Source organism: Oryctolagus cuniculus, chromosome 10, assembly GCF_051225735.1.
Source record: "Oryctolagus cuniculus isolate XC-2025 breed Fujian yellow rabbit chromosome 10, ASM5122573v1, whole genome shotgun sequence".
Classification (NCBI taxonomy): domain Eukaryota; kingdom Metazoa; phylum Chordata; class Mammalia; order Lagomorpha; family Leporidae; genus Oryctolagus; species Oryctolagus cuniculus.
Genome location: NC_142876.1, coordinates 100531122 through 100557686, shown reverse-complemented (window position 1 = coordinate 100557686; position 26565 = coordinate 100531122). Strand labels below are relative to the sequence as shown.

At 43.4% G+C, this 26565-nt stretch overlaps 1 protein-coding gene across 11 annotated transcripts in view; it reads left to right on the top strand.

Moving 5' to 3' along the window:
• The window catches only part of RBM5 (RNA binding motif protein 5), a 31046-nt gene extending 4684 nt beyond the window's left edge, over positions 1 to 26362 (top strand). For 4 of the 11 annotated variants that reach the window (XM_008260673.5, XM_008260674.5, XM_051852421.3 and 1 more), the window contains exons 5-25: positions 5175 to 5244; positions 5723 to 5796; positions 8223 to 8306; positions 10371 to 10431; positions 10692 to 10757; positions 11013 to 11173; positions 11944 to 12041; positions 12983 to 13070; positions 13205 to 13282; positions 13366 to 13438; positions 14367 to 14452; positions 14827 to 14911; positions 15128 to 15219; positions 20570 to 20731; positions 21065 to 21214; positions 21294 to 21365; positions 22000 to 22179; positions 22400 to 22474; positions 23778 to 23875; positions 23955 to 24084; positions 25734 to 26362. In XM_008260673.5, the coding sequence (XP_008258895.1) occupies positions 5175 to 5244; positions 5723 to 5796; positions 8223 to 8306; positions 10371 to 10431; positions 10692 to 10757; positions 11013 to 11173; positions 11944 to 12041; positions 12983 to 13070; positions 13205 to 13282; positions 13366 to 13438; positions 14367 to 14452; positions 14827 to 14911; positions 15128 to 15219; positions 20570 to 20731; positions 21065 to 21214; positions 21294 to 21365; positions 22000 to 22179; positions 22400 to 22474; positions 23778 to 23875; positions 23955 to 24084; positions 25734 to 25859 (2109 nt within the window). In that variant the 3' untranslated portion in view covers positions 25860 to 26362. The remainder of the gene's footprint in view (positions 1 to 5174; positions 5245 to 5722; positions 5797 to 8222; positions 8307 to 10370; positions 10432 to 10691; positions 10758 to 11012; positions 11174 to 11943; positions 12042 to 12982; positions 13071 to 13204; positions 13283 to 13365; positions 13439 to 14366; positions 14453 to 14826; positions 14912 to 15127; positions 15220 to 20569; positions 20732 to 21064; positions 21215 to 21293; positions 21366 to 21999; positions 22180 to 22399; positions 22475 to 23777; positions 23876 to 23954; positions 24085 to 25733) is intronic. The other 7 variants (XM_089306235.1, XM_089306236.1, XM_089306237.1 and 4 more) reach the window with 2 other exon arrangements.
• The last annotated feature ends 203 nt before the right edge of the window (positions 26363 to 26565 follow it).

The following is a 26565-nucleotide window of genomic DNA, read 5'->3' as shown; positions in this document are numbered from 1 at the left end:
ACCTCAGCTGGTGAGGCAGCTGGTAGGCAAAAGTAAATTACCGTTCCTGTTTAGGCTTTGAAGCCTAATGTAAAGTTTCTAGAAGTTCTTTAATGGGAACAGGACTTACTCCTTCAACAGCTCCTAGTAGATAGCTTTCTTGAATTAATTACTCATTAATTGGGGATGTGTTGGTAACAACATAACTTTCCTCATAATTTGGCTACTCTGATTTGATAAAAATTAAGAGGTATCGGTGTGGCACAGTAGGTTAAGCTGCTGCTCGAGTTGGCATCAATACTGTACATTAGCACTCATGAATTCCAGCTGCTCTGCTTCTGATCCAGGTTAAGCAGCAATTGATGGCCCGCATTCTTGGGCCACTGTCACCTACATGGGAGACCCAGATGGAGTTCTGGGCTCCTGGCTTCACACTGGTCCAGCCTGGCCTTTGCAGCAGTTTAGGAAGTAAATTAGCACATTGAATCTTTCTGTCTTTACCTCTCCATCACACTACTTTTCAAATTCATTTTTTTAAAAAATAAGTCTTTACACACCGGTGCCGCGGCTCACTAGGCTAATCCTCCGCCTGGCAGCGCCGGCATACCGGGTTCTAGTCCCGTTCGGGGCGCCAGATTCTGTCCCGGTTGCCCCTTTTCCAGGCCAGCTCTCTGCTGTGGCCCGGGAGTGCAGTGGAGGATGGCCCACGTGCTTGGGTCCTGCACCCCATGGGAGACCAGGAGAAGCACCTGGCTCCTGCCATTGGATCAGCGTGGTACGCCAGCCGCAGCGCGCCAGCTGCGGCGGCCATTGGAGAGTGAACCAACGGCAAAAGGAAGACCTTTCTCTCTGTCTCTCTCTCTTACTGCCCACTCTGCCTGTCAAAAAAAAAAAAAAAATGAAAAATAAGTCTTTACAAAAGAAAAATTATGCATCAGAAACTTCAAGAGAAGGCTGTTGAAAAGGAAGGCTCATTCCCTGGCTAAGGAATTTTTGTATTTGACCTTGGTATTCAGCAGCATCTCTGGCCCATACTTGCTCCTTCCAGTCACATCCATCCCCAGTGGGCCACTTTGGACATGTCCATTGTTGTACTAGGATACTGTTTTCTACTTGGAGAATCACTTTTGGGAAGCCTTTCCCCATATACCAGGCAGAATAAATTCTTTTTTTCCCCCCAAGTCACATAATTGTGATTTTCTTGTAGTACCTGTTCTGTGACTATCACTGTGCATGTCTCATTTCAACCATGAGACTATAGATCTCAAGGCTTCTGTCTCTGTTTCCAACTATTAAATACAGTGTGCTGCTCAGCCAGTGTCATTGGAAAAATTAATGTGAAGGTTGAAAACATGTTTTTAAAAGATATGAAAAGCAGAATTGTGTCATACCAGTACCTATTGTCCTGGAGTAGTCAGAATAATACTATAATGTTTAATTGACTTTTAGACAAAACTCAAGATTATTGAGTTTACACAACTTTGTCCTTCTAAATACTAAAGATAATGAATATGGTGAATGTGAGTGGGGTGTTTTGAGTTAATGGGTAATCACACTTTTATTTGTGGTTACTGCACATCTGCTACAATATATTAGATGCTACAGAATGCAGAACCATAGATACTGCCCAGAAGAAGCTTAACACATAAAGAGCTAAGGTCTGGGTCTAATGTTGTGGAGCTGTTAAAGCTATTACCTGTGGCACCAGCATCCCCTATGGGCACTGATTCAAGTCCCAGCTGTTACACTTCCAATCCAGCACCCTGCTAATGCACCTGGGAAAGCAGCAGAGAAAGGGCCAAGTGCTTGGGCCCCTGCACTCACATGGGAGACCTGGAAGAATCTCCTGGCTTTAGTCTCGCCCAGTCCTGGCTGTTGCAGCCATTTGGAAATGAACCAGCAGGGATGAAAGATTTCTCTCTCTCTCTAACTCTGCCTTTCAAATAAATAAAATATTTTAAAAAAGAAAAAGCTAAGGTCTGTAGGTGAAGCTGTCAGTGCAGAATAGAAAGGTATTCTTAAGTAAACAAACTCATTTTCATTTATTTGAAAGGCAGACAGACAGATCTCTATCCTCCAACCACTGGTTCACTCCCAAATGGCCACAATAGCTAGGGCAGGGCTCAGCTAAAGCCAGGATCCCAGAACTTAACTCATGTCTTTGGTGTGGATGGCAAGGACCCAAGTACTTAAGCCATCATCTGCTGGCTCCCAGAGTGCGTTAGCAGAAAGCTGGATTGGAAGTGGAGGCAAGACTTGAACACAAGCACACCATATGGTATTTGGGCATCTTAGACTATTGGACCAAATGCCCACCCTGAAAGCTTGTTAAGGGGAGATCATTAGTAATGGAGGGTAAGGAGAAACTCCATGGAGATCTTAATTGAGTTGATGCTATAGGGGCACAGAAATACTGTACCCTAAAAGAAGGATGTGGTTGATTGGCCCTCCAGGACAGACCTGGAAATAGAAATGTACTGAATCCAGATAAAGCCTAGCAATTGGCTTCATTTGACTGGGGTCAGAGGCTCTTGGTGGCAGGGGAGAAGTAAGTGGGAAAGTGCCATTGGGGCTGACAACCTGTCTTTGAAAGCTTAGCTGAGCATAAAAGGAAATTAACTGAAGATTTTGGCCAAGTTGCAGTAGCTGCACAGATTGGAATGGTGGGCAGAAAGAATGGTAGTAGGTAGGCAGAGGTGGACTTGGTTAGCTGCAGCAAGTGAGAATGTGGAGTAGGGAGTGCATATGTTTGCACCCATACACGTTCTTTTTTTTTTTTTAAGATTTTTATTTGAGAAGTAGAGTTACAGAGAGAGGGAAGGAGAGACAGAAAGATCTTCCTGGTTCATTCCCCAGATTGCTGCAGTAGTCAGAGTTGAGATAATCAGGAGATTCTTACCAGGTCTCATGCAGGTGAAGGGGCCCTAGCACTTGGGCCATCTTTTACTGCTTTCCCAGGCCACAAGCAGAGAGCTGGATCAGAAGAGGAGCAGCTGGAAAATGAACCAGTACCCATGTGGAATGTTAGCACTGCAGACTATGCTGTACTACCAATCCATTAGGATCTAAATATTTGTAAAATGTATGATGGCCATCTAAATGAATGCCAGTAGTTCTCTATCACATAGGGTAGGTAGATACTGATTTTACCAATGATTTGGCAGATCTCAACTGCCTTTGTTTATCCAGCTGAGCCTTGTGACAAAGGCAGGATTAAAGAGCATATCTGTGTGCTCTTTTGTTGGCAGGCTCAACAGGCCAGGAAAGAGTTGAGTTGGAAGCATTGTGGCATGAGGGTAGGCTTGAAACAAGTGTGTAGTGTGTTGTAGGGAAAGATTTGGATTATAGTACTCCTGCTTCCATTTTATTTCACTCTAGCCAGATTGAGAGCATTAGATGACAGGTAAGAATTTTGAGAGTAACTATGTTAGTATATATGTTACTGTGTTACTATTTTATAGTAACTATCTTTACTCTAGTGACTTTTTTTATTCACTATGTTAGTACAAACTTGAGTCTCATTGTGGCTCATTGTAGCACTGCTGTGTGAGAAAACAGGTAACACAGTAGTTTATCCTTATTCCTGGTAACTTTATGAAGTACCATTAATACTGAACCATTGGCTCTTTCTGAACAGAGTTAGGTTTCTAAGAGCCTGTGATTGCAATATTTGTCAGCCAGTTGATGTAACTTTGTTTCATATGTGTTTCTATTTAAAGGAGCTTTATTTGATATATATTGTTGATTCATTAACATTGAGCTCACAGCCAACAACGCTGTAACTCATTCCTGACTAAAGCTTACCTAATAGATTTTGTCTATAAGCATATCACAGCCTTCTTGTGCTTAAGAGTACTTAGATAGCACTTAGCACCCTGCTTGGGAAGCCATTTTAAGCAGTGAAATCAAATGAAGTTGGGGGGAAGGGCATGAAAATGTGGCACTTAAACACTTGGTTACAATGTGAAATTCAAACAACACAAAGGTATTGCCATGTTAAATCTCAGCCAGGAATGTGTCCATTTGGGCAACATATTTTTCGTTCCTCTGCCTGTCAGTTAATGACCATGAAAGTGCTGCAAGTGTTGATTTGGGGATTTCAATTTTAGTAAATAGAAGTTGCCTATATATAATACTGCAGCCTTTACACCTAACTAGTAGGTGCAATTGAGAATTTTTATTTAAAAATTTGGCCATTTCTGTTTTGGGAATATTGCCACCTGATGTGATTAAAGAAGTGACTAATAATTTTTTTGAGATTATTTATTTTCATTTGAAAGAGTTATAGGGAGAGGGAGAGAGATCTTCCATCCTCTGGTTCACTCGACAAATGGCCTAAATGGCTGGGCTTAGACCAGCCAAAACCCAGGAGCCAGGAGCTGCTTCCTGGTCTCCCACGTGGGTGCAGGGGCCCAAGGACTTGAGCCATCGGCTACTGCCTTCCCAGGCACTTTAGCAGGGAGCTGAATCGGAAGTAGAGTAGTCAGGACTTGAACCAGCACCCATATGGGATGCCAGCAGTGCTGGTAGAGACTTAACCTACTACACTACAGCATTGGCCCCGAACTAATATTATTTTTTTTTATCATTGCCTTTTGCAATAAGGAATAGGTCTGATATCCAGAACAGCCTACCAGCCAGAATTTTTTTTTTTAGGCATAATTAATGTCTTGGGGGGGGTGTTTTAATTTGTAGTCTAAGATTCTGAACTGTGTTACTTTTCATATCTCTAAATGCAAGAAAATTAATTTTTTAAGATGTTGCACAAAAAATGTTTAACTTGAGGGAACTCCCTTTTTTGGCTATTGATTCTTAGGTATACTTTAAAGAATGATGATGCAGCCTCTCCCTTTTAAATCTTATTTTGTTTTGGTCCTTTAGAACAAAAAACAGTGAGATTGGACTAAAGGAGGGAGCTTTGATGAACATCGTATTATGAGCAGCTCTAGCACTGTATGTCATAACATAAATTAATTGTGCCTGAGGGAAGTTTCCAGACAGCATATAATTAATGGCTTCATGACTTTTACATCAATTTCTATGAGAAGTGTCCTTTTTTCAGTTGCCTTTTAGGATAGTTGTATTTTGCTAATAGACGGTCTTGTTAATTGAACAGTTGATAAAATATCTAGTCCATGAAATTTTTTCACTGATGAATATTGTGTGGCTAAAACTTTTTGTAAAACCCTGTGCAGATTCGAGAAACAATGCAGTCTTTTGAAGGCCCTCAGCCTGCAGACGTGAGGCTGATGAAAAGAAAAACAGGTGAGAGCTTGCTTAGTTCCTGCCGTTCTGGTTCTCTTCCCCATTCCCACTTCAGTCCCTAAAGAACATCTTGATACCCCCAATCTTCAAGCACATGAATTCAGAATGAAAGGTTTGCCATGGCTAAGGAATGTGACTTTGAAAACGATGTTAGCATCTGAGAGGAACTTTTTAAAAACTTTGTTTTTAGGGGCTTTTTTTTCCTTCGGTAAGTAATTTATAAACTCCTTGTTTGACTGTTTGTGTTTGGTTGCATGGTTACTTTAAGCGTGGAGTCAAATCGAGTGACATTTAGTTCAGACGGCTTGTTCCTTGCCATGGCAAAGTATCAAGAAGATCCCCAAGTCAAGTGACATTTGTAAAGCTGCTTCCCAATTGGCTTTGTCACGCAGTGTTGAAGCAGTGGGAGAGAGATTCACCTGTTATAAAGGAACTGACTAACACGAGTATCCCGTCTATATCTGAATGCTGTCTCTAGGTGTAAGCCGTGGTTTCGCCTTCGTGGAGTTTTATCACTTGCAAGATGCTACCAGCTGGATGGAAGCCAATCAGGTTGCTTCACTCACCAAGTCTAGATATTCATGAAAATGGAACAAGTCTGTACAATTTAAAAAAAAAAGGTTGAAGGAGTGGTTTGTTCCAAAGGAGTGACTTTAAAAAAGCAAGCTTTGTATATATTAAAATTGACATTACTAGAATAAATACACAAGAACTGCATTGCAGAATCGAATTTGCTCTGCCTTTAAACATGGCTGCCTGACAGGGCATTAGCTACAGAATACCTGTCTGGTAATTATCAAAATATCTTAATATCCCCCCCCCCCTTTTCCTACCTGATTATGTTTTTATTTACTATGTCCATTGAGAGTGAGCTTAGACTATTAGACTTTCCGTTTGACAGTGAAGAGAACATAATGAAAGTCCCTAGTAGGCATTTTTATAAATACTTGTTTCTGCCTGGAGACCACATCTCCTAGATGTATAATTGCTCAGATGAATCTTCAGGGGCTATTTTAAGGACCTACTAGAATTTATGAAAAATAAGTCTGATGAGATTACCCTGGAAGCAGTATCTTGCTGCTGTCTGATCTAGTTAGAGCGGCATTAACATTCTAATCTCTCCAAGAATGCCTTTTAAATAGCCTGTTCAAAGCAATCGTTGATGGTTCTTTGATGAACTATTATTAAGTGTGCTTCAGTTTACAAAAATAATGTTTAGTGCTTGGCACTTAAAAATTTTTGCAAGAGATCTATAGCACAATATTGAATGCTTTTACCCAAGTGCATTCTGGGAATTTTCTTGACTAATTACCTTTCCGCAACATTTTATGATTTGAGTCTCCCATGAATAAGAATTCTTTGGTTAGTGATAGTGCCATTTATAACAACTCATTACTAAAGATATTACTTGGATTGACTGGCTTGTTTTTTAGTTCATTTTCTTAAAAGTCACAGCTTGATCGTATAGAAGTGGAAGTCCATTCATTTCATACCATGGACACCATTCTAGTAATTCCAGAATATAAATAACCTTCATGTGAGTCTACCTTCTTGACAGCAACTTTTGGTGCAATGAATGTGTCAGATTGATTAACCTGGGAGTTTAAAAACTCCTCAGAAATTAAAACCTATCAGACATTTAAAAGTTTCCACAATTTTAATGTATACAAAGCTATGTTAATGTATAATACTTCATTACAGTTCAAATTCACTCCAGAAATAAAAGGCCAAAAGGATTAGGGACTCAGTGGTAGTTTGGAGTTTCCCCAACACACATCCCTCTTTAGTGGGATGATCTGTTGACGTATCTCCCAGCTTCTCTATTTTTGCTTCTGTATGTTAAAAGTGAGTGGATGGCCCTTCAGCTCTTGCCCTCTTGGCCAGACATACAGTCTTGCCTTTAGATATTGCAGAAAAAATTCACAACATTGTCTTAATCTTCCAGGATATGCGAGAGCCAGATTGCTCAACAGTATGTATGTTTAGAAGGGTTAGACTCCTTTTCACAATCTGGATATCTAACTTCCTGTTTAAATCTGTTGTGATAGTTTCAGATCACTCTTATTCTTACCACCATCCCCCAAACAGAAAGAAAAAATGCTCCTATTAAATGAAGACTTTTTGGGGGCAGGTGCTAGGTACACTCTTGGCTAGAATGATTCAGCTCTGGGTCTTGGCCCTTTAAAGTTAAATATCTTTTAGTCACACGGTTGACTTGAAGGATGAGGTGTTGTGTGCATTTATGAACTTTTCCTACCCCCTGAAGAAACTTCATTGGCCTCCTGGTTTCTCACCTTGAAGAAGGTTACCATCCATTTCAGTGAAAAACATCTGTCACTTAGGACATGACATGGTTGCAATTGACAGGAAGACATCTCATTTAACTGTTTTAAGAGTCGGTGGCATTCAGAATAGTCTTTCCTGAAAAGTAATCATAATCAGATTCCCTTTAAAATGATTTCCCCTCCCTTTGTACCCCCAAAGGACACATCTTGAAGCAGGAGTTCGGGAGAGGGGAAAATATAAAGGTTTTTACTTGACATAAAGATGGGGGACTATGGAAAAAGTGAAGCGAAGCCCAAGGACACCATGATAAAAGCTAAAGTGGGAGACAATCTCAGAACTGGGAAAGTTGTGTCTTCTGCTTTTTGAAATAGACTGTCACTCTCAGGCAGCCTGTCAATGCTGAATGTTAGGACTTCTGTCTCTGCTGGAGACACGGCCTGGTGCATGTCAGCGTTTAGTGTTTGGCAGCTTTCTCAGCATTCCCTGACTCCGTTTACCTTTACTCCGCATCCCATTCTCTTACTGCCTATCTGAAGGATTGGATGGGCAGAGTATAGGTGGCGGTGGTTGGTCCTCCCCGTATGTTGTCCATTTAATTCCAGAGCACTGATTTTTCCGAAGTGTGCTCTGCCCTGGGAAAATGGACACATGTTCCTCACAATGGGAATAACTAATTATGTCTTTTCTTACAGAAAAAGTTGGTGATTCAAGGAAAGCACATTACAATGCATTATAGCAATCTCAGACCCAAGTTTGAAGATTGGCTTTGTAACAAGGTAAGCATGTATTCTTCCCAAATAGGCAAAACTCTTTATCAGGATTTTGCTGTTTTTCTATTTATTTATTGGACTATCCAGATAAGGAAATTAATAAGTACACAGTCACCATCTTTTATCTTAAGGTAATTTTCATGCTTTGTGACTTTTCCTGAATCCTTTGCTGGGATTAGAAGACCGAATCCCCAGAAAGAACTCTGGAGATTTTGTTAATTAAGATCCGGGTTCTGGGGCTGGCACCGTGGCGCCGTAGGTTAATCTTCTGCCTGCAGTGTCCACATCCCATATGGGCGCCAATTCTAGTCCCGGTTGCTCCACTTCCAATCCAGCTCTCTGCTATGGCCTGGGAGAGCAGTAGAAGATGGCCCAAGTCCTTGGACCCCTGCACCCATGTAGGAGACCAGGAAGAAGCGCCTGGCTCCTGGCTTCAGATAGGCGCAGTTCTGGCCGTTACGGCCGCTTGGAGAGTGAACCAATGGAAGCAAGACCTTTCTGTCTGTCTCTCCCTCGGACTGTCTGTAACTCTACCTCTCAAATAAATAAATAAAATCTTTAAAAAAAAAAAAGATCCAGGTTCTAAGATCAGTATTTGGAAAATGGTTAAGATGCCACATACGATGTTTGCATCCCACGTTGGAGCTGCTTTGAGTCCCAGCTCCTCTGCCTCAGGTCCGCCTTCCTGCTGATGTGCACCCTGGGATGCAGTGATGATAGCTCAAGTCCTTGGGTACCTGCCACCCATTTGGAAGTCTCAAATTGAGTTCCAGATCCCTGCCATTTGGGGAGTGAACAAGAGGATGAAAGATATCTTTGTATATGTCTGTTTCTATGCCTTAAAAAAAAATTAAAAACCCAGATTCTAAGCCCAATATTTAAATTACAATTTTAGATATGTTTTTGCTTTATTGAATTCTAGAGCTCTAAATTTGTGGCATAGTCTCCTAAATTGTTCTAATAAAATTTCTTAAGAACCTTGCTAAAGTAAAATCTGCTATGGTCCTCTCTCAAGTGCACCATTTTGAACTTGGTGTTGGCATTGTTGTTTTTGAGAGTGCTTAAATTCTTTATATGCTTCCCCTTCCAGTAGGTGACCAAATAGTCTTCAGTTCATGTTGGGTTTGTTTATATTGAGTGGTGCAATAAATGCTGTCTCAGTATAAGGAAGAACTTCACCAGTGGCTGGCTATAGGTTGTTTTAGGTTTGTTTGTTTATTTGTGATTTTGTTTGTTTGTTTTGCTTCTTATTTGAGAGACTCAGAACATTCTCTGATTCATTCTCTGAATACTCAGAATGGCTGGGACTGGGCCAGGCCAAAGCTCAAAACTTAGGCTAGTTCCCCTGCATTGCTGCTTCCCAGGGTCTGCATTGGCAGACAGGTATCCAATAAACTCAGGCACTCATTTTATATGGGCATCTCATCCCTAGACCAAATTCCTGCCATTTCTGTAGTTTTTGATTGTGCTGAAACCTTTTCCCAACTGGATAAAAATAATTAAAAATACAACACAAAAATTTTGAAATTCACATAGTTGGGACCTGATATTACGGTGTAGTGGGTAAAGCTATGCATATCCCATATGGGCACTGGTTTGTATCCTGGCTGTTCCACTCCCAATTCAGCTCCTTGCTAATGGCTTGGGAAAGCAGCTGAAGATGGCCCAAATACTTGGGCCCTTGCACCCATATGGGAGACCTGGAAGAAACTCCTGTCTCCAACTTTGGCCTGCCACCACTGTGGCTGTTGCCACTTGGGGAATGAACCAGCAGATAGAAGATTTTCTTTGTAACTCTTTAAAATAAGCAAATGAATCTTTAAAAATTCATATAATATTCTGAATATTTAGCTTTTGCCCATTTGTCTCAGAAATATGTCAGTTTCTGATATATATGTGTGTGGGTGTGTGGGTGTGTGTGTGGGTGTGTGTATATATATATATATATATGTAGTATTTACCCATGTTGCCATTGCTCTAATCCACATATCAGTGGAAAGCCTGGCCTAATATAATAATAAAATAATTACCAAGTCAGGAAAATAATTACAGATTTTTTTTTTTCCCCAGTGCTGGCTGAACAATTTCAGGAAAAGACTAAAATGCTTCCGATGTGGAGCAGACAAGTTTGGTAAGCGTGGTTTTAGCTATTTGGAATGTGCATTAAAACTTGTCTAATTGGATTATTGTCTGTGAGTCTGGTCATGGCAGTTCTGTTCTGGCCCAAAATTTCATCCTACATCAACCGTGTCATAATTATTGAGGCTTTGCTATAGCCACAAATCCTTTAAAAAAAAAAAAAAAAAGACTGATAGATGTACATCAAATTTACTGAAAATACATTGGTGTTTGTTTGGCTTGCCTTCATTGGGTGACTTTCACTTCTTCCAGACTCTGAACAGGAGGTGCCCCCAGGAACCACAGAGTCAGTTCAGTCTGTGGATTACTACTGTGATAGTAAGTTGAAATGTGATCTTTTGGCCTGTGTATTAAAAGGTAACCTCAGTTGGAAATTTTTGTTCTCACCCTTTTGAATCAGCAACAGCAGCTTCAGGTTGTCCCATAAAAGATGAGTTTTAAGAATCTTTTCTGTGTCCGGGTAAAAATATTCTAGGAACCTCCCCAAATGGATGTGTTGATACTTGAACCTGCCTTGAAAAGCATTGATGGTGGGAATGCATTTAATATGTCATTTTTTTCTTTCACCCCTAGCGATCATTCTTCGGAACATAGCCCCACACACTGTGGTGGATTCCATCATGACAGCGCTGTCTCCCTATGCGTCTTTAGCTGTCAATAACATTCGCCTCATAAAAGACAAACAGACCCAGCAGAACAGAGGCTTTGCATTTGTGCAGCTATCTTCTGCAATGGTGAGGTTCTCATTGAATCTTTGCTATTAAAAGAGACTTTAAGAGGCAAATATGGGCCGGTGCTGTGGCTCACTTGGCTAATCCCCACCTGTGGCGTCGGCACCCCTGGTTCTAGTCCCGTTTGGGGCGCTGGATTCTGTCCTGGTTGCTCCTCTTCCAGTCCAGCTCTCTGCTGTGGCCTGGGAAGGCAGTGGAGGATGGCCCACGTGCTTGGGCTCTGCACCCACATGGGAGACCAGGAGGAAGCACCTGGCTTCTGGCTTTGGATCGGTGCGGCACACCGGCCGTAGCAGCCATCTGGGGGGTGAACCAACAGAAGGAAGACCTTTCTCTCTGTCTCTCTCTCTCTGTCTGCCTGTCAAAAAAAAAAAGAGGCAAATATGGTTCATCCAACTGTGATACCCTTTATGAGGCTCCTGGAGCTCAATGTGTGAGGCTATATAATGATGATTTTTCATTGCTAAATTGTGGAACTCTTTATGTTGATAAGTAGTAAAAATGTTATATCTGAGAGAACTGCCAGAACTGAAGATTGAGCATGCTTTATTCCTTTGAGCTTTGTTTTAGATTAATTTTCCATTTAATAATACCGGATATCTTCATATCCTGTAGGTGTTTCTTAGTGTTTCATGTCCACAACACAATAAGGAGTCAGTGCTCTTTTGTTTCTGTTTTCATAGAAAGCTGTTTCTTTTGGATGGATTAGATGATGAGGAGAGACTTTGAATAACTTCATAGAATTGTTTTTTGCTTTTCATATTCTGCTTCAGGATGCTTCTCAACTGCTTCAGATATTACAGAGTCTCCATCCTCCTTTGAAAATTGACGGAAAAACCATTGGGGTTGATTTTGCCAAAAGTGCCAGAAAGTGAGTGACTTTAAGAGCCTGATTGCAAGTGGGTGCAGCTGCAGACGTGTGAAGGCAGCTCCTCTGCCAGCCACCCTGGATTTGCTTTCTACCCTGAGATACCATCCTTCCTAGTTCCTGCTTCAAGACAGCTGTCTTCTCAGAGCTTATTTCCTCTGTCCTACCCAGCTGATAACAGTTGGCAGAAATGGTTTCAGACCAGACGGTGTCTATAAGAATAGCAGATGGGTTGAGAACATGTGCTGTGTAAACTGTAGCACCATGGTACAAACCCATCCAGAGGTAACCCTCTCTTTCCAGAACAGCATGCTAGTCAGCTTCATAGTGCCTCAGTCTAGCACTGTAAAATTTCCCTTTTCTAGTATCATTTGTCATCCAACAGATGCCTTAGTAGATGACAAGTTAAAAAGTAGAGCAATGAGGCTACAGGGACACTTGTCTAATGAAGGACTTGTCCATAAAGATATCTCTTCCCATGAAAAGTGACTTTGGCTGGGCTGGCTTTATAGACTAGCTGGTAAAGCTGTTGCCTGCAATTCCAGCATCCCAGATGGGTGTCAGTTCCTATCCCAGTTGCTCCACTTCCAATCCAGTTTCTTGCTAATATGCCTAGGAAAAGCAGGGGAGGATGGCTCAAGTGCCACTCATATGGGAGATCTGGGTGAAGCTCTTGGCTCTTAACTTTGGCCTGGCTCAGTCTTGGCCATTGCAGCCATCTGGGGAGTAAACTAGCAGGTACAGGATTTTTTTCTGCCTCTCCCTCCCTCTCTGTAACTCTGACTTTCAAATAAATCTTTTTTAAAAAGAAAAGAAAGGGGGCTTTGCTGGCCTTTGAAGACCACCTGAGAAAGACTAGAGTGAATCACTGTATCACTGGCAGTGTAGGAGCACGCCTTGGCTTACTGAGATAAAATCACATGATTGAATCTTTGTGGTTTCAGAGACTTGGTCCTCCCAGATGGTAACCGGGTCAGCGCCTTCTCTGTGGCCAGTACAGCCATTGCTGCTGCTCAGTGGTCATCTACCCAGGTAAGATGGAGGATCCTGCACAAGGTGATATGGTACTTGTAGTAAGAGCTCTCCTAGGAAAGTTTTAGACCGTTTTCTAGCTTTCCTTTAGTGTTCACTAAGTTTGTCTTTGTTTTTCCTTTCACATTTTATAGTCTCAAAGTGGTGAAGGAGGCAGTGTTGACTACAATTACCTGCAGCCAGGCCAAGATGGTTATGCCCAGTACACTCAGGTAGGTCAATTTAAACAATATCCGATTCTCAGTCTCCAGAGTATGTCTGAGAATAGCAGCTTTAATTGTGGAATTTTCTTCAGTACTCACAGGATTATCAGCAGTTTTATCAGCAACAACCTGGAGGATTGGAATCTGAAGCATCATCTGCAGCAGGTAGTAAACCTTATTGGCCTTGTTAAGGATATAGGACTAGATATCCTAACTAGACCCAAAGCTCCAAGTCTAGTTCCCTGCAAGAATGTAGGTGACATATTCTGGGTTGTCACTGTGTGCTCAAAATCCTAGGGAACAATAGGGTTGTTTGTATACACCAAAATCTAATGTAACCTCTTTGAATCCACAGAGTGATGAATTTAAGTCTTAAGGTTCAGCTTTTTATTTTCCTTGTCTGTATTGTTAGATATCGTGGGTGCCCACGTACGTTCAGATGACTAGAAAGAGTCTAGTGCTCAGGCTTCCACCCTGAAGAGTAATGACAAGAAGGATTTCCTTTAGCTTTTGAATTATAAAACCTTGTGGTTAAATATATTTTTATCCTCAAATCAGGTAGATTGTTTTATTCAATTATTTATCTGAAAGGCATAGTGACACACCGAGAGGCAGTGAGACAGAATAGAGTAAGAGAGATCTTGATCTACCAGTTGACTCCCCAAATGACTGCAACAACCAAGGCCAGGCCAGGCTGAAGCCAGAAGCCAGAAATTCCATCCTGGTCTCCCATGGGGGTAGCAGGGACTCAAGTGCTTCCCAGGTAAATTAGCAGGGAGCTAGATCAGAAGCAACTTGTCGGGACGCAAACCGGCATCCCAAGTGGCAGCTTAACATTGTTCCGTAGCAACACCAGTCCCAGATACAAATTTCTTCCTCTCTTAGCCATTGTATAGAATCCTTAACATCTTAGGTCACATCCTAATAGTACTATAAGCAAATGAAAACGTTATGGTTCCAGGATACTTAGTGGGAATTGTGTTATTGAGAACTAATACATACAAAGACAGGAGATAAGTTTAAATGTTACAGAAAAATAATTGGCTTGGAGTTCTGTGCCTTGGTCTCTCTAATCTCCTGTGTTTATCATCAGGCACAGCGGTGACCACCACTTCAGCGGCTGTAGTGTCCCAGAGTCCCCAGCTGTATAATCAAACCTCCAATCCACCTGGCTCTCCGGTAATCCTGTCCTCCTAAATACAGAACTGGTGGCAATTGGGAAACTTTGTTTTGCTGTACAAGTATTACTGTGTCCTGCTGTGTGAACCAGGATTGAATAATACACATTCCAACCTCTTTCTCTCTGTCTTTATAAAATAATGTTATTATATGTATGTGCATATTTTAAATATATTTCCAGTGTATTTATACTTTCTGCATGCTTCAACTTGACCTTTAGAAAGAAAGTTGTCAGCATGTGTTTTGCAAGAGGATTGTTTTAGATCCTTGCTGCAGTGTGTTTGTCAAGGGAGCCCTTCTGGATGATTACAGTGATTTAGCTCTCTTGAAAGGCTTTACAGTTGAAATTATATTGAAGCTGCTGTTCTTTCCAGACTGAGGAAGCACAGCCTAGCACTAGCACAAGTACACAGGCCCCAGCCGCTTCCCCCACTGGTGTAGTTCCTGGTACCAAATATGGTAAGCCAAACCTCCTGGGGCTGTTGACAGTTGGAAGGACCTAGTTGTTGCCTTTGTTTAATAAAAGTTCCTCTCCCTTCGTGGGTTTCAGAGGGACACTTGGGGATGTGACAGAAAGGAGAGCATTAAGGCCTGCTGCACCTCATTGGTTTAGAATCTGAAATAAAAAGCTGGTTTCTTACTTAGAATAACTGTATGCTCAATTTTGTTTTGCAGCAGTACCTGACACGTCCACTTACCAGTATGATGAGTCTTCAGGATACTATTATGATCCTACGACAGGACTCTACTATGACCCAAACTCACAAGTAAATGCACTGTTTCATCTTCAGATTCATTAGAAATACCTTAGTTTCACTTACTCTGTTTATGAGGTGTGAAATGAAATATTCCCAGCAAAGGAATATGTGACCCAGATTAAAATTCTCCAAAACCACCAAGGTGAAATTTTCACTCGGGCATTTTCAATTTTAAAGATCTATTTATTTTTATTTGAAAGTCAGAGTTACACATAGAGAGGAGAGGCAGAGAAAGAGAGAGAGGTCTTCCATCTAATGGTTCACTCCTCAATTGGCTGCAGTGGCCAGAGCTGTGCCGATCTGAAGCCAGGAGCTCCTTCCGGTCTCCCACACGGGTGCAAGGGCCCAAGCACTTGGGCCATCCTCCACTGCTTTACCAGGCCCTAGCAGAGAGCTGGATTGGAAGTGGAACAGCCAGGTCTCAAACTGGCGCCCATATGGGATGCTGGCACTTCAGGCCAGGGCATTAACCCGCTGTGCCACAGCACCGGCCCCATTAAGATTTTATTTATGGGAAAGGCAGAGGTACAGAGAGAAAGATAGCTTCTGTCTGCTGGTTTACTCCCCGAATGGCCATGGCAGCCAGGTCTGGGCCCAGCTGAAGCCAGGAGGTGGAAGCTTCATCCAAGTCTTCCACATGGATGCAGGGCCCAAGCACTAGGGCTATCTTCTGCTTTCACAGGCACATCAGCAGGGAGCTGGATCGTAAATGGAACAGCCAAGATTCGAACTACTGCCCACGTGGGATGTAGTGTCACAAGCATTGGTTTACTCTCTGTACCACCATACTGGCTCCTAGTTTAAATTTGATAATTAAAAAATGTCTTTATAATGTACATAAGTATGATAGGACTTAAAAGTTCATAGATAATGAAATTTTGTTTTTTAAGATTTATTTATTTTAGAGGCAGAATTACAGAGGGAGAGGCAGAAACATCTTCCATATGCTAGTTCATTCTCCAGTTGACCACAATGGCCAGAGCTGAGCCAGCCTGTAGCCAGGAACCTCCTCCAAGTCTCCCATAACAGGTGCAGGGGCACAAGCACTCCATCATCCTCCACTGCTTTCCCAGGCCACAGCAGAGAGCTGGTTCAGAAGTGGAGCAGCTGGGACACAAACTAGAGCCCTTAGGAGATGCTGGCACTGTAGGCAGAGCCTTAGCCTACCACATTATAGCGCCGGTCCCCAGAAAATGAAATTTTAAAACTTCATTATTTCTGAAAGATTTATTTGAAAAGCACAGAGTAGGCCGGCACCGCAGCTGAATAGACTAATCCTCCACCTTGTGGCACTGGCACACCGGGTTCTATTCCCAGTCAGGGTGCCAGATTCTGTCCCGGTTGCCCCTCTTCCATGCCAGCTCTCTGCTGTGGCCCAGGAGTGCAGTGGAGGATGGCCCACGTGCTTGGGCCCTGCACCCCATGGGAGACCAGGAGAAGCACCTGGCTCCTGCCATCGGATCAGCGCCGTGTGCCAGCCGCAGCGCGCCGGCCGCGGCGGACATTGGAGGGTGAACCAACGGCAAAAGGAAGACCTTTCTCTCTGTCTCTCTCTCTCTCACTGTCCACTCTGCCTGTCAAAAAAAAAAAAAAAAAAAAAGAGTTGGAGTGCAGGGATGGAGAGAGATACCTTGCAATTGCATGTTCACTCCCCATGTGGCCCACATGTGTGCCAGGTCCAAGCCAGGAGTCTGGAACTCCATCTGGGTCTCATGGGCTGTAGGAGCCCAAGTATTTGGGCCATCCGCTGCTTTCCCAGGTGTGTTAGCAGGGAGCTAGATTGGAAGTGGGGCAACTGGGACTTGAATCGTTCCCTGTAGGGATGCAAGCATTGCAGGCTCTAACTTAACCTGCTGTGCCACAATACCAGCCCCTAGGCTTTTTCTTCTTCTTCTTCTTTTTTTTTTTTTTTTTTTTGCATTTCCTTTGAGGGGCCAGCATTGCAGCATAGCAGGTAAAGCTGTCACCTGCAACCCTGACATCCGATCTGGGCACCAGTTCAAGTCCCAGCTGCCCCACTGAGCTTCCAATCCAGCTCCCCGTTAATGGACTGGGAAAAGCAGTTCTCAGGTGCCTGCAACATCCAGGGCTGGGCCAGGCCAAAGCCAGAGCCTGGAACTCCATTCAGGTCTCCCCATAGGGGTGGCAGGAACCCAACTACTTAGGCCGTCATCTGCTGCCTTTCCAGGCACATTAGCAGGAAGCTGGATTAGAAGCAGAATAGCCAGGACTGGAACCAGTTCTCCAGTATGGGCTGCAGGCATCCCAAGCAGTGGCTTAACCCACCACATCACAACACCTGCAGCTCAAGGCACTTTTTTTAGATTTATTTCAAAGAGTTATGCAGAGTGAGAAGGAGAGGCAGACAGATAGGTCTTCCATCCACTAGTTCACTACCCAGTTGATTGCCGATGGCCAGAGCTGCACTGATCTGAAGCCAGGAGCTTCTCCAGATCTCCCCTGCAAGTGCAGGGGCCCATTGACTTGGGCCATCCTCCACTGTTTTCCCAGGCTGTAGCAGAGAGCTGGACCAGAAGCAGAGCAGCTGGGACTTGAACCAGTGCCCTTATGGGATGCCAGCACCATAGGCATTGGCTTTACCCTCTGTGCCACAGCACTGGCCCCTCAAGGCACTTTTGTGAGCACCATTTAGTAGATCACTAAAGAAATGAGGGTCCTGGGAATTAGACTCTGTCAATCAATGTCTTTTACATTATTAACTGAAGAAAAATTAGTGCTCTATAATTTAAATTTTTTTTAATACCAAGGAAAAAATGAAGACTGTAAGGTTGATACCTGGTGATTTCTCACCAGAACTCAGAAAATTACCTTTAGTTAATGAGAGGAATATGCACAGCATTGTGGTCCATTGTGGGACTTGTAGTGAATAGGATTTCCTGGGTGTTCTCTGCTAACACTTAGGCTGACTTTCTCAGAATACTTTCCTAATAAGTAGGTGTTCTCATTCTTTGACCCTTCATGAAGTCAACAAGCAAAATTCCGAGAGCATCCCAGAAAGCTGTTTCATGAACTTTGTCTTAACCAGTCCACCCACTTTGCTGTAACTAGACCATTTCTGCCTCTTGGTATCTAATGCTTTGATTGCTTTGCCTTTAAGATTGTACTGGTAAAGCCATGTTTCGTATTCTGTTCAAATTTTTCATAGAAATGCTCCAGAATCTTGATTCCACTGATGAAAGTTTCCGTTGAAATATCTGCTCTTGTCTGCAGTTGATTTGGGTGCATCAGTTGTGGCACTCACTGACTGGAAAATTTGAGTTTGCTCCACTTGAGATTTTCAGTCAGAATCTTGTAAGGTAGACCAGTTGAAATACCTTTGCTGTCAGCTGTTGTTTCTGCTGTAAGGCACAAACAAGGTTAGTTTTTTTTCTTTGCTAATTGATAGGGATGGTCTCCCACTGCAGCCTTCATTTTCAGCATGACTTTGTGTCCTTTTAAAAATGAGTTACCCAGTTGTAAACTGCTGATTGATTTTGGATTTTGTTCCCATGAGCTTTTCATCAAGTATCTGATTTTCCTGTTCTTCTACCAGAGCTTCACCACAAATTTGATGTTTGTTATCGCTGCTGTAATTTGAGCAGAATTCATGCTGCTCTCATCAGGGTGCTTTTCAAACTAGTGTCTTCTCCCTCTTAGAACCTCAAATTAGATCCTATCTGGTATGTTATGACAAGTTAATATGAATTAGTTTGAAATCCATATTTTTTCCTAAAGTGTTCCGTGAACTTTTTGAAGACCCTGATACATCACACTGCAGTGTGCAGTTCTTCTAGTGTTTACATGTGTGGACGTTCATATAAATGCTGTTATTCAGATATAACCTGGCAAAGGTCTTTCATGCCCCTTGCCCATCAGTATCCTCCCCTCTCAATAACACTATTTTGATTTCTGTTACCATAGATTACATAGATGTTTTAAATTATTTTTCTTCCCATGTATTCTTTATCTTCTTTGATACAAAATTTAGTTTTAACCATTTAGAGTGTGCAGTTATTTTATTGGTTCTTAGAATAGTCACATTCTAGGACCAGTGCTGTGACATAGTAGGTTGAACCTCTCCCTGCAGTGTGGATATCACATATGGGCGCCAGTTCCTGTCCCGGCCGTGCTTCTTCCTATCCAGCTCTCTGCTTATGGCCTGAGAAAGTAGTAGAAGATGGCCCAAGTGCTTGAGCCCCTGCACCTGCATGGGAGGCCTGGAAGAAGCTCCTGGCTCTTGGCGTCAGATCAGCTCAGCTCCAGTCGTTGTGGTTATTTGGGGAGTGAACCAGCAGATGAAAGAACTCTGTAACTCTGCCTCTCAAATAAATATTTAAGGAAATAGAATGTCACACCCAGTCCCATTTAAGCAGTTACTCATTTCCTGTTACCTCTAGCCACCACTAATATTTCTATCTCTATGAATTCACCTATTCTAGACATTTCATATATAAGTAGAATTGGATAGTAACATTTTTTTATTTCTGGTGTCTCTTACTTAGCATCCCTGTATGTTCTTGAGGATAAAATTTAGCAGCTCTGTGGAGTAATATTTCTGGTGGTTTATCTTAACTTTTTAGAGAGCGAAAGCATCTTTTAGCACTCCGTAAATAAGTATTTATGATCAGGAGCTGAATATATAGAAGAGTAAAATAAGTACTTTTAATAGGAACTTGGCATTGATAGCTAGTGGTTTCAGAGAGAGTGAAATGAGCTTCTTTGCGACGTGCTTGAGCAAGCCATACCTCTGTACAGCTCTCCTCTCGTTTGTGAAGTCTGGCAGTTTCTCTGCCTTCTTTTAGGTGGCCATAGAAATTATGGCTTCTATGTCTGTTACCTGTACCACCTTCCCTGGGAGAAAATGACAGACTCCCCAGGGTCCCTGTTGAATAAGTGAGGAATTAAATTAAAAAGAGGAGAGAGGACAGATGATGCCTGTCCTCTCTGTGCAGTTCTGTGGAGCTCAGGCTCCTTCACCAGCACCTCTTTCCCCAAGCTCATGTTTATGATCCTGTTTGGTTGTGGGAGGCAGTCCAAAGGGCTCTGTGTAGATGAGCTATTATCTGGTTGTCACAGAGGGTGTGTGACCTGGTTTGTGTAAGTGGGCTGTCTGTGAGAAGGAGTGAGATGTGTCTATCTTCAGTGTCCCTTAGGTAGGCCCAGGATTAAATAGTGAAAACTAGACGCTAGAAACTTTACTCTAGAAGCTTTGCACCTCTTAGCTGGTTGATCATCCTCACCTATACTAAGAAGTACCAAGGGGCCTTTCTAAACAAAAACTTGGATCTGCTTCATTGACAAATTATTTAATCACTTGACGTAGCAGAAAGTCTGCATTCATTGCATTTTTTTCTTCTAGTACTACTATAATTCCTTAACCCAGCAGTACCTCTACTGGGATGGAGAGAAGGAGACCTATATGCCAGCTGCAGAATCTAGCTCCCACCAGCAGACTGGTCTACCTCCTGCCAAAGAGGGGAAAGAGAAAAAGGAGAAACCTAAGAGCAAAACAGCTCAGCAGGTAAGGTTAATTGACCCAGTCAAGAGACCCATAGTTCTCTGTTTAGAGTATAGAGCTTAATTCTTCATTTTTGAGTTGTAGCTAGAGAGTTCTGCAACTTTGATTATACATAGTCTGTTTGCCTAAAAACCTAGAAAAAAAATTTCCTGTAAGTCTTCAAGACTTCAAGGATTATTTGTCATTGACCTTGATTTTATGTAATAGCATCTCAGAAATATTTGTAGGTAGGAGTAAAAGTATATACAGGGTAAGCTGTTGAGATAAGATCTTTGACTAGTTGTCATGGCAAAAGGGACATGATGTTTTATGGTGGTGTTTGTTGCTTGACATTAGATCGCCAAAGACATGGAACGCTGGGCTAAGAGTTTAAACAAGCAGAAGGAAAATTTTAAAAATAGCTTTCAGCCTGTTAATGCCTTGAGGGAAGAAGAAAGGAGAGAATCTGCTGCTGCAGATGCTGGCTTTGCTCTCTTTGAGAAGAAGGTAATGTCACGGGAAGGGCTATGTTTATAATGGGAGTTACGGAAAACTTAAGGTTTATGGATTCGTTTCTGTTTCCCAGGGGGCCTTATCTGAAAGGCAGCAGCTCATCCCGGAATTGGTGCGAAACGGAGATGAGGAGAATCCCCTCAAAGTAAGGAAATAGGACCAGTGTCTTAAAGACCAATTCTGGTTTATGTCTCACTTTGAATCTCAGCTGTAGTTTGGCTAATGGGATTTCTACTTGAAACTGGATGTGGTCTCTGTTCATGGGTATCTGGAGCAGTTTCTGCACCTAGAATCCGTATGCAGAGCTGGGTTTTCCGTGCGTGAGAGCAGGTGAGGTGGAGCAGTGAATACAGTCTGAATTCCTAAGCTCAGTTAATTGAGTTTCATCGCATCTGTAAAAGAGTTTTTAATGGTCTGGAAAGAGAAAGTTAAGATGAGAAAAAAACTTGTTTTACTGATGGATAGTGGTCTGTGTGGGCCATTAATCTGCTGTTCTATTTGGAGGTTTTATACATAGTCAGTGGTTTGAAAACATTCATCCAAGAACCCATTTCTTGGACCCTTAGAGAGTTGATACCAGAAGGCTGTTGCCAGGCTCAGCACTCGAAAGACCTTACTGCTCTGTACAGTCGATAAAATGTGACTCACTACTGAAGCATGATACCGGGTAATCAGGGGACACCTACATTTTAGATGAGATGCTGCTTTATCCAGGTACATGGCTGTCATTATCTTCTTGTTATACGTGTCCAGTAACCCATCCTGCCTTTTGTCCCCAGAGGGGTCTGGTTGCTGCGTACAGTGGTGACAGTGATAATGAGGAAGAGCTGGTGGAAAGACTTGAGAGTGAAGAAGAGAAGTTGGCTGACTGGAAGAAGATGGCCTGCCTCCTCTGCCGGCGCCAGTTCCCAAACAGAGATGCCCTGGTCAGGCATCAGCAGCTCTCAGACTTACACAAGGTGACCATGCTTTTCTGATCTGAGATGAGCAGGGGAGGCAGTGAGATGATGTGAGGGCCTTATAATAGAGTGGAAAGGAACATGGTAGCTCCACATAGACCGGGGCCCCTGGTTTAGATGCCATAGTGTATTAAATTGGGTTTTGACTCCAAGAGTACTTTGATTGCTAATGTTACAACATTTCTGAATTTTTACTGTGTCTGTAAAATCTTTTGTATAGCAAAACATGGACATCTACCGACGATCCAGGCTGAGTGAACAGGAGCTGGAAGCCTTGGAGCTGAGAGAGAGAGAGGTGAATCGGAAACAATGAAGAGTATCTTGAGATTTTTTTTTTTTTTTTTTTTTTTTTTTTTTTTTTTTTAATAAAGCGTTTGGTACCAGGATCCGGGGGCAGGGTAAAAAGATTTGTCACACACTTGTCACTCAGCCACCATAGCTCATGTAGACTGAACTCGGACTTTATGTGATTTGTAGTCCCACGGTGTCCCATCATGTTGTGTAAGTTGGAAGCACACCCTCAGGGCTGCTCACAGGTCCTGAATGCCACGTATTCACTAGTGAGGTGCACTGGACGCTACTTAGAAGAACACTCTTGTTTTATCTGGCTGTAAGACTATATGGGACACTTCCAGTTAGGCTCAGGGGTAGAGGCATGAGATTTTCCCAGGTGATTTAGTCCGAATGTGCAAGTAGGACTCACTCGGGCAAAGATAGAAGTCTGTGACACCAGTAGTGGGAAAGCAGTTGATGAGGCAGGTTGGCACCAGGCAAGCAGTATTTAAAATTTTTGTTTCTTTTTAATCTCTGAACATGCAAGTAGAGCCTGTGGGTTAGGAATAAATGAGTGAGTCAGAAAATTCTTACCCTGATACAGTTCTGAGGTATCTGTAGATAAGGTTCTTGTTTTCCTCTCACTGCTTATGGTGTCAGATCCCCCAGCGACTGCTGAAGGGACCCTAGAAGCCTGTTCAATGCTGTCTGTCCCTGGAGGTGGGCCCATCTGGCTCCAGAAGGGCTCAGACAATGCTGTCCTCAGAAGACCTTCACAGGCTATAACCTACCCACTGCCCCAGTGAGCTGAAGAGTTTGACAGGTGGTAGGTAATTCAACTGCATTGAAAGCAGCTGTACACTGGTTCTGTACATAAGTCCCCTCTACACACTTGACCTTAAGATTGATTTTTCATCTGTTGGCTCATTACCCATGTGCCCTGAGTAGCCAGGGCTGGGCCAGGCAGAACACAGGAACCCAGAACTCCATGTGCGTGACGGGGACCCAGGCATTTGAGCCATTTTCTGCTGCCTGTAGGAAGCTGGATAGGAAGCCAAGCAGCTAGGACTCATACTAGCACGCCAGTGTGGGTTATGGGCAACGCAGACAACTGCCTTAACCCATGGTGCTTCAACATCATGACATTGTAGACATGACTAAGTGTGGTGAAGGAAGAGAGAATTTGGTATTTCAGGCCATTCTAAAAAGCCAGGATTCAGATTAAAAAACGCTTGAGGTGATGAGTCTTGAAATACAGGTACATTAGATTGTTACATATTAAAAGTTTGTGAATAATTCTAGCAGTGTCTTTTCCTTCTGCCTAGATGAAATACCGAGATCGAGCTGCAGAAAGACGGGAGAAGTACGGCATTCCAGAACCTCCAGAGCCCAAGCGCAAAAAACAGTTCGATGCTGGCACTGTGTATGTGATGTGCACCATTTTCCAGTTCGTTAGCTGGGGCTCTGGCTATTTTAAGTAACTGTGTGTTTGCCACTGGCAGGAATTACGAGCAGCCCACCAAAGATGGCATTGACCACAGTAACATTGGCAACAAAATGCTGCAGGCCATGGGCTGGCGGGAAGGCTCAGGTTTGGGAAGAAAGTGTCAAGGCATCACAGCTCCCATTGAGGTAAGCAGTAGGGTCAGGCTTCACTAGATGCCAGGCACATGGGCTTACTGCAGAGATGGGATGAAGTAAAAGCAGCAGAGGGTCTGGGACCCAGAAGCAGCTTTCCTTTAACTCAGAGGGACCGTGTCTTGGGCCAGCTGATGATGCATCACTGCCAAGTGGCAGCAGCCCCATCTTCTACCTCCTCTTCCCTTAACATGTCCATTTGGAGAAGTGGGTGTGGCACCCCAGTTGATTATTTTGATCAGATTTGTTTTGCTGTTTTTGTACAAAAAACACTTTGTTTTTTTAAAGATTTATTTATTTATTCATAAGTCAGGGTTACACAGAGTCCTCCATCTGCTGGTTCACTCCCCAATTGGCCTCAATGGCTAGAGCTGCACCAATCTGAAGCCAGGAGCCAGGAGCTTCCTCTGGGTCTCCCATGTGGGTGCAGGGGCCCAAAGACTTGGGCCATCTTGCACTGCTTTCCCAGGACATAGCAGAGAGCTGGATCGGAAGTGGAGCAGCCGGGTCTCGAACCAGCGCCCATATGGGGCACCAGCACTTGAGGCCAGGGTGTTAATCCACTGCACCACAGCACCGACCCCAAAATACTGTTTTTAAAAAAAAGAAGACCATGACACTTTCTCCTTAGTTACAAGTAAACCTTATCACTGAGAGTGCTTTTAAACATTACTTATTTGGAAGAGTTACAGAGAGGCAGAAAGAGGTCTTCCATCTGCTTCATTGCTGCCCCAGATGGCAGCAACGGCCAGAGCTGGTCCAGTCTGGAGCCCGGAGCTTCTTCTGGGTCTCCCACATGGGTGCAGGGGCCCAAGGACTTGGGCCATCTTCTGCTTTCCCAGGCCAGAGCAGAGAGCTGGATCAAAGTGGAGCAGCTGGGACTCAACTGGCGCCCATATGGGATGCCGGTACTGCAGGCAGCGGCTTTACCCACTAGGCCATAGTGCTGGCCCTGAGAACGCTCTTCTTTACCAACACCCCAGAGCCACTTAGATTGGATTTTTTAAGGAACTGTATTTTGATTTTGGTTGTGTGTGTGTGTATATATAAATTTGCCAGGTCCCAGATTGAGCCATAACCTTCTGCATCAGAGGCCTTTGTCCCCTAGGCAGGAGCTCCACCATGATTGCTCACACTGTCCTCTGACAGCACAGCTTAGTTCAGACTATCTTTGCATGTGAATTCTATCATTGAGCTGTCCTCCTTTAAAAAAAAATTTATTTTAAAGGCAGAGTTCGATATTTTTGAGCCACTCATTCACTCCTCAAATGGCCACAACAGCTGGGGCTGGACCCGGCCCAAGTCAGAAGCCTGGAACTTTATCCACATCTCCCACATGGGTGGCAGGGGCCCGCTTCGCCGTCTTCCACTGTTTGCTCAGGCACATGAGCAGAGAGCTGGATTGGGATTGGAACCTGTGTTCATGTTGAGTGCTGGTGTCTTAACCTATTGCGCCATGACGCTGGCCCTGAGCTGTCCTTCTGTAACCTGTATCTGTAATACCAGACCCTCCAGGCTTCAGGGGAATGCTTTGGGGCTCTTAAAGGCGTAGACATTTCTGTCTGCCACTGGGGAGTTTCGGGAGAGGTGGGAGCAGTCCTAGCATGCTTGCCAGCTGCTCACAGTCTGCTTTGTTTCCCCAGGCTCAAGTCCGCCTAAAAGGAGCTGGCCTCGGAGCCAAGGGCAGTGCGTATGGCTTGTCAGGTGCTGATTCATATAAAGATGCTGTCCGGAAAGCCATGTTTGCTCGGTTCACAGAGATGGAATGAGGCGGAGAGAGCGAGGAGGAGCTCCAAGAGCACAAGCAGTGGTCCATCTCCGAACTTCACTTTGACCACCTGTCTTGAAGGGCATGCTTTGTGCTGTTAATAGATTTTAGGGGGAACCACTTCGTTCTGCAGGGTTCTCCCTCCCACCTTTAAAGGAGTACCCCTTATGTGCATTATCTGGTGAATGGCCTTCCTTCCCGCCAGAGGGCCTGTGAAGAGCCCACAGGGGACAATGGGTTTTTATACTTCAGTGTACATAATGTAATGTAGTGTGTTTTACATGTGTAGCCTATGTTGTGGTCCATCAGCCCCTCATATTCCTAGGGGTTTGAAATGCCCTAGGGTGGTGGGTGACACCGAAGCCGCCTCTGTTGTTTGTCGTGATGTCTTTTCTTGGCAAAAGCCTTGTGTATATTTGTATATTATACATTTGTACAGAATTTTGGAAGATTTTCGGTCTAGTTGCCAAATAAGGCTCCTTTACAAAAGAAATCCTTGAAAAATGGGTGTCCTTGTCTTTCTTCCCGGTGAGTGGTGGGGTGAGGCATGTCTGAGGCAGTCAAGCCAAATAATTATTTATAAGGAGTGTTTTATGCTTTTCTTGTCCCCATCATCCATGTTTAGATTTTCAAGTTCAAGAGTTTAGTGTGTTTTGAAACTCTTCCTGGAATCTCAGCCATGGTGGAATGGGTGTGAGAACTTTGCC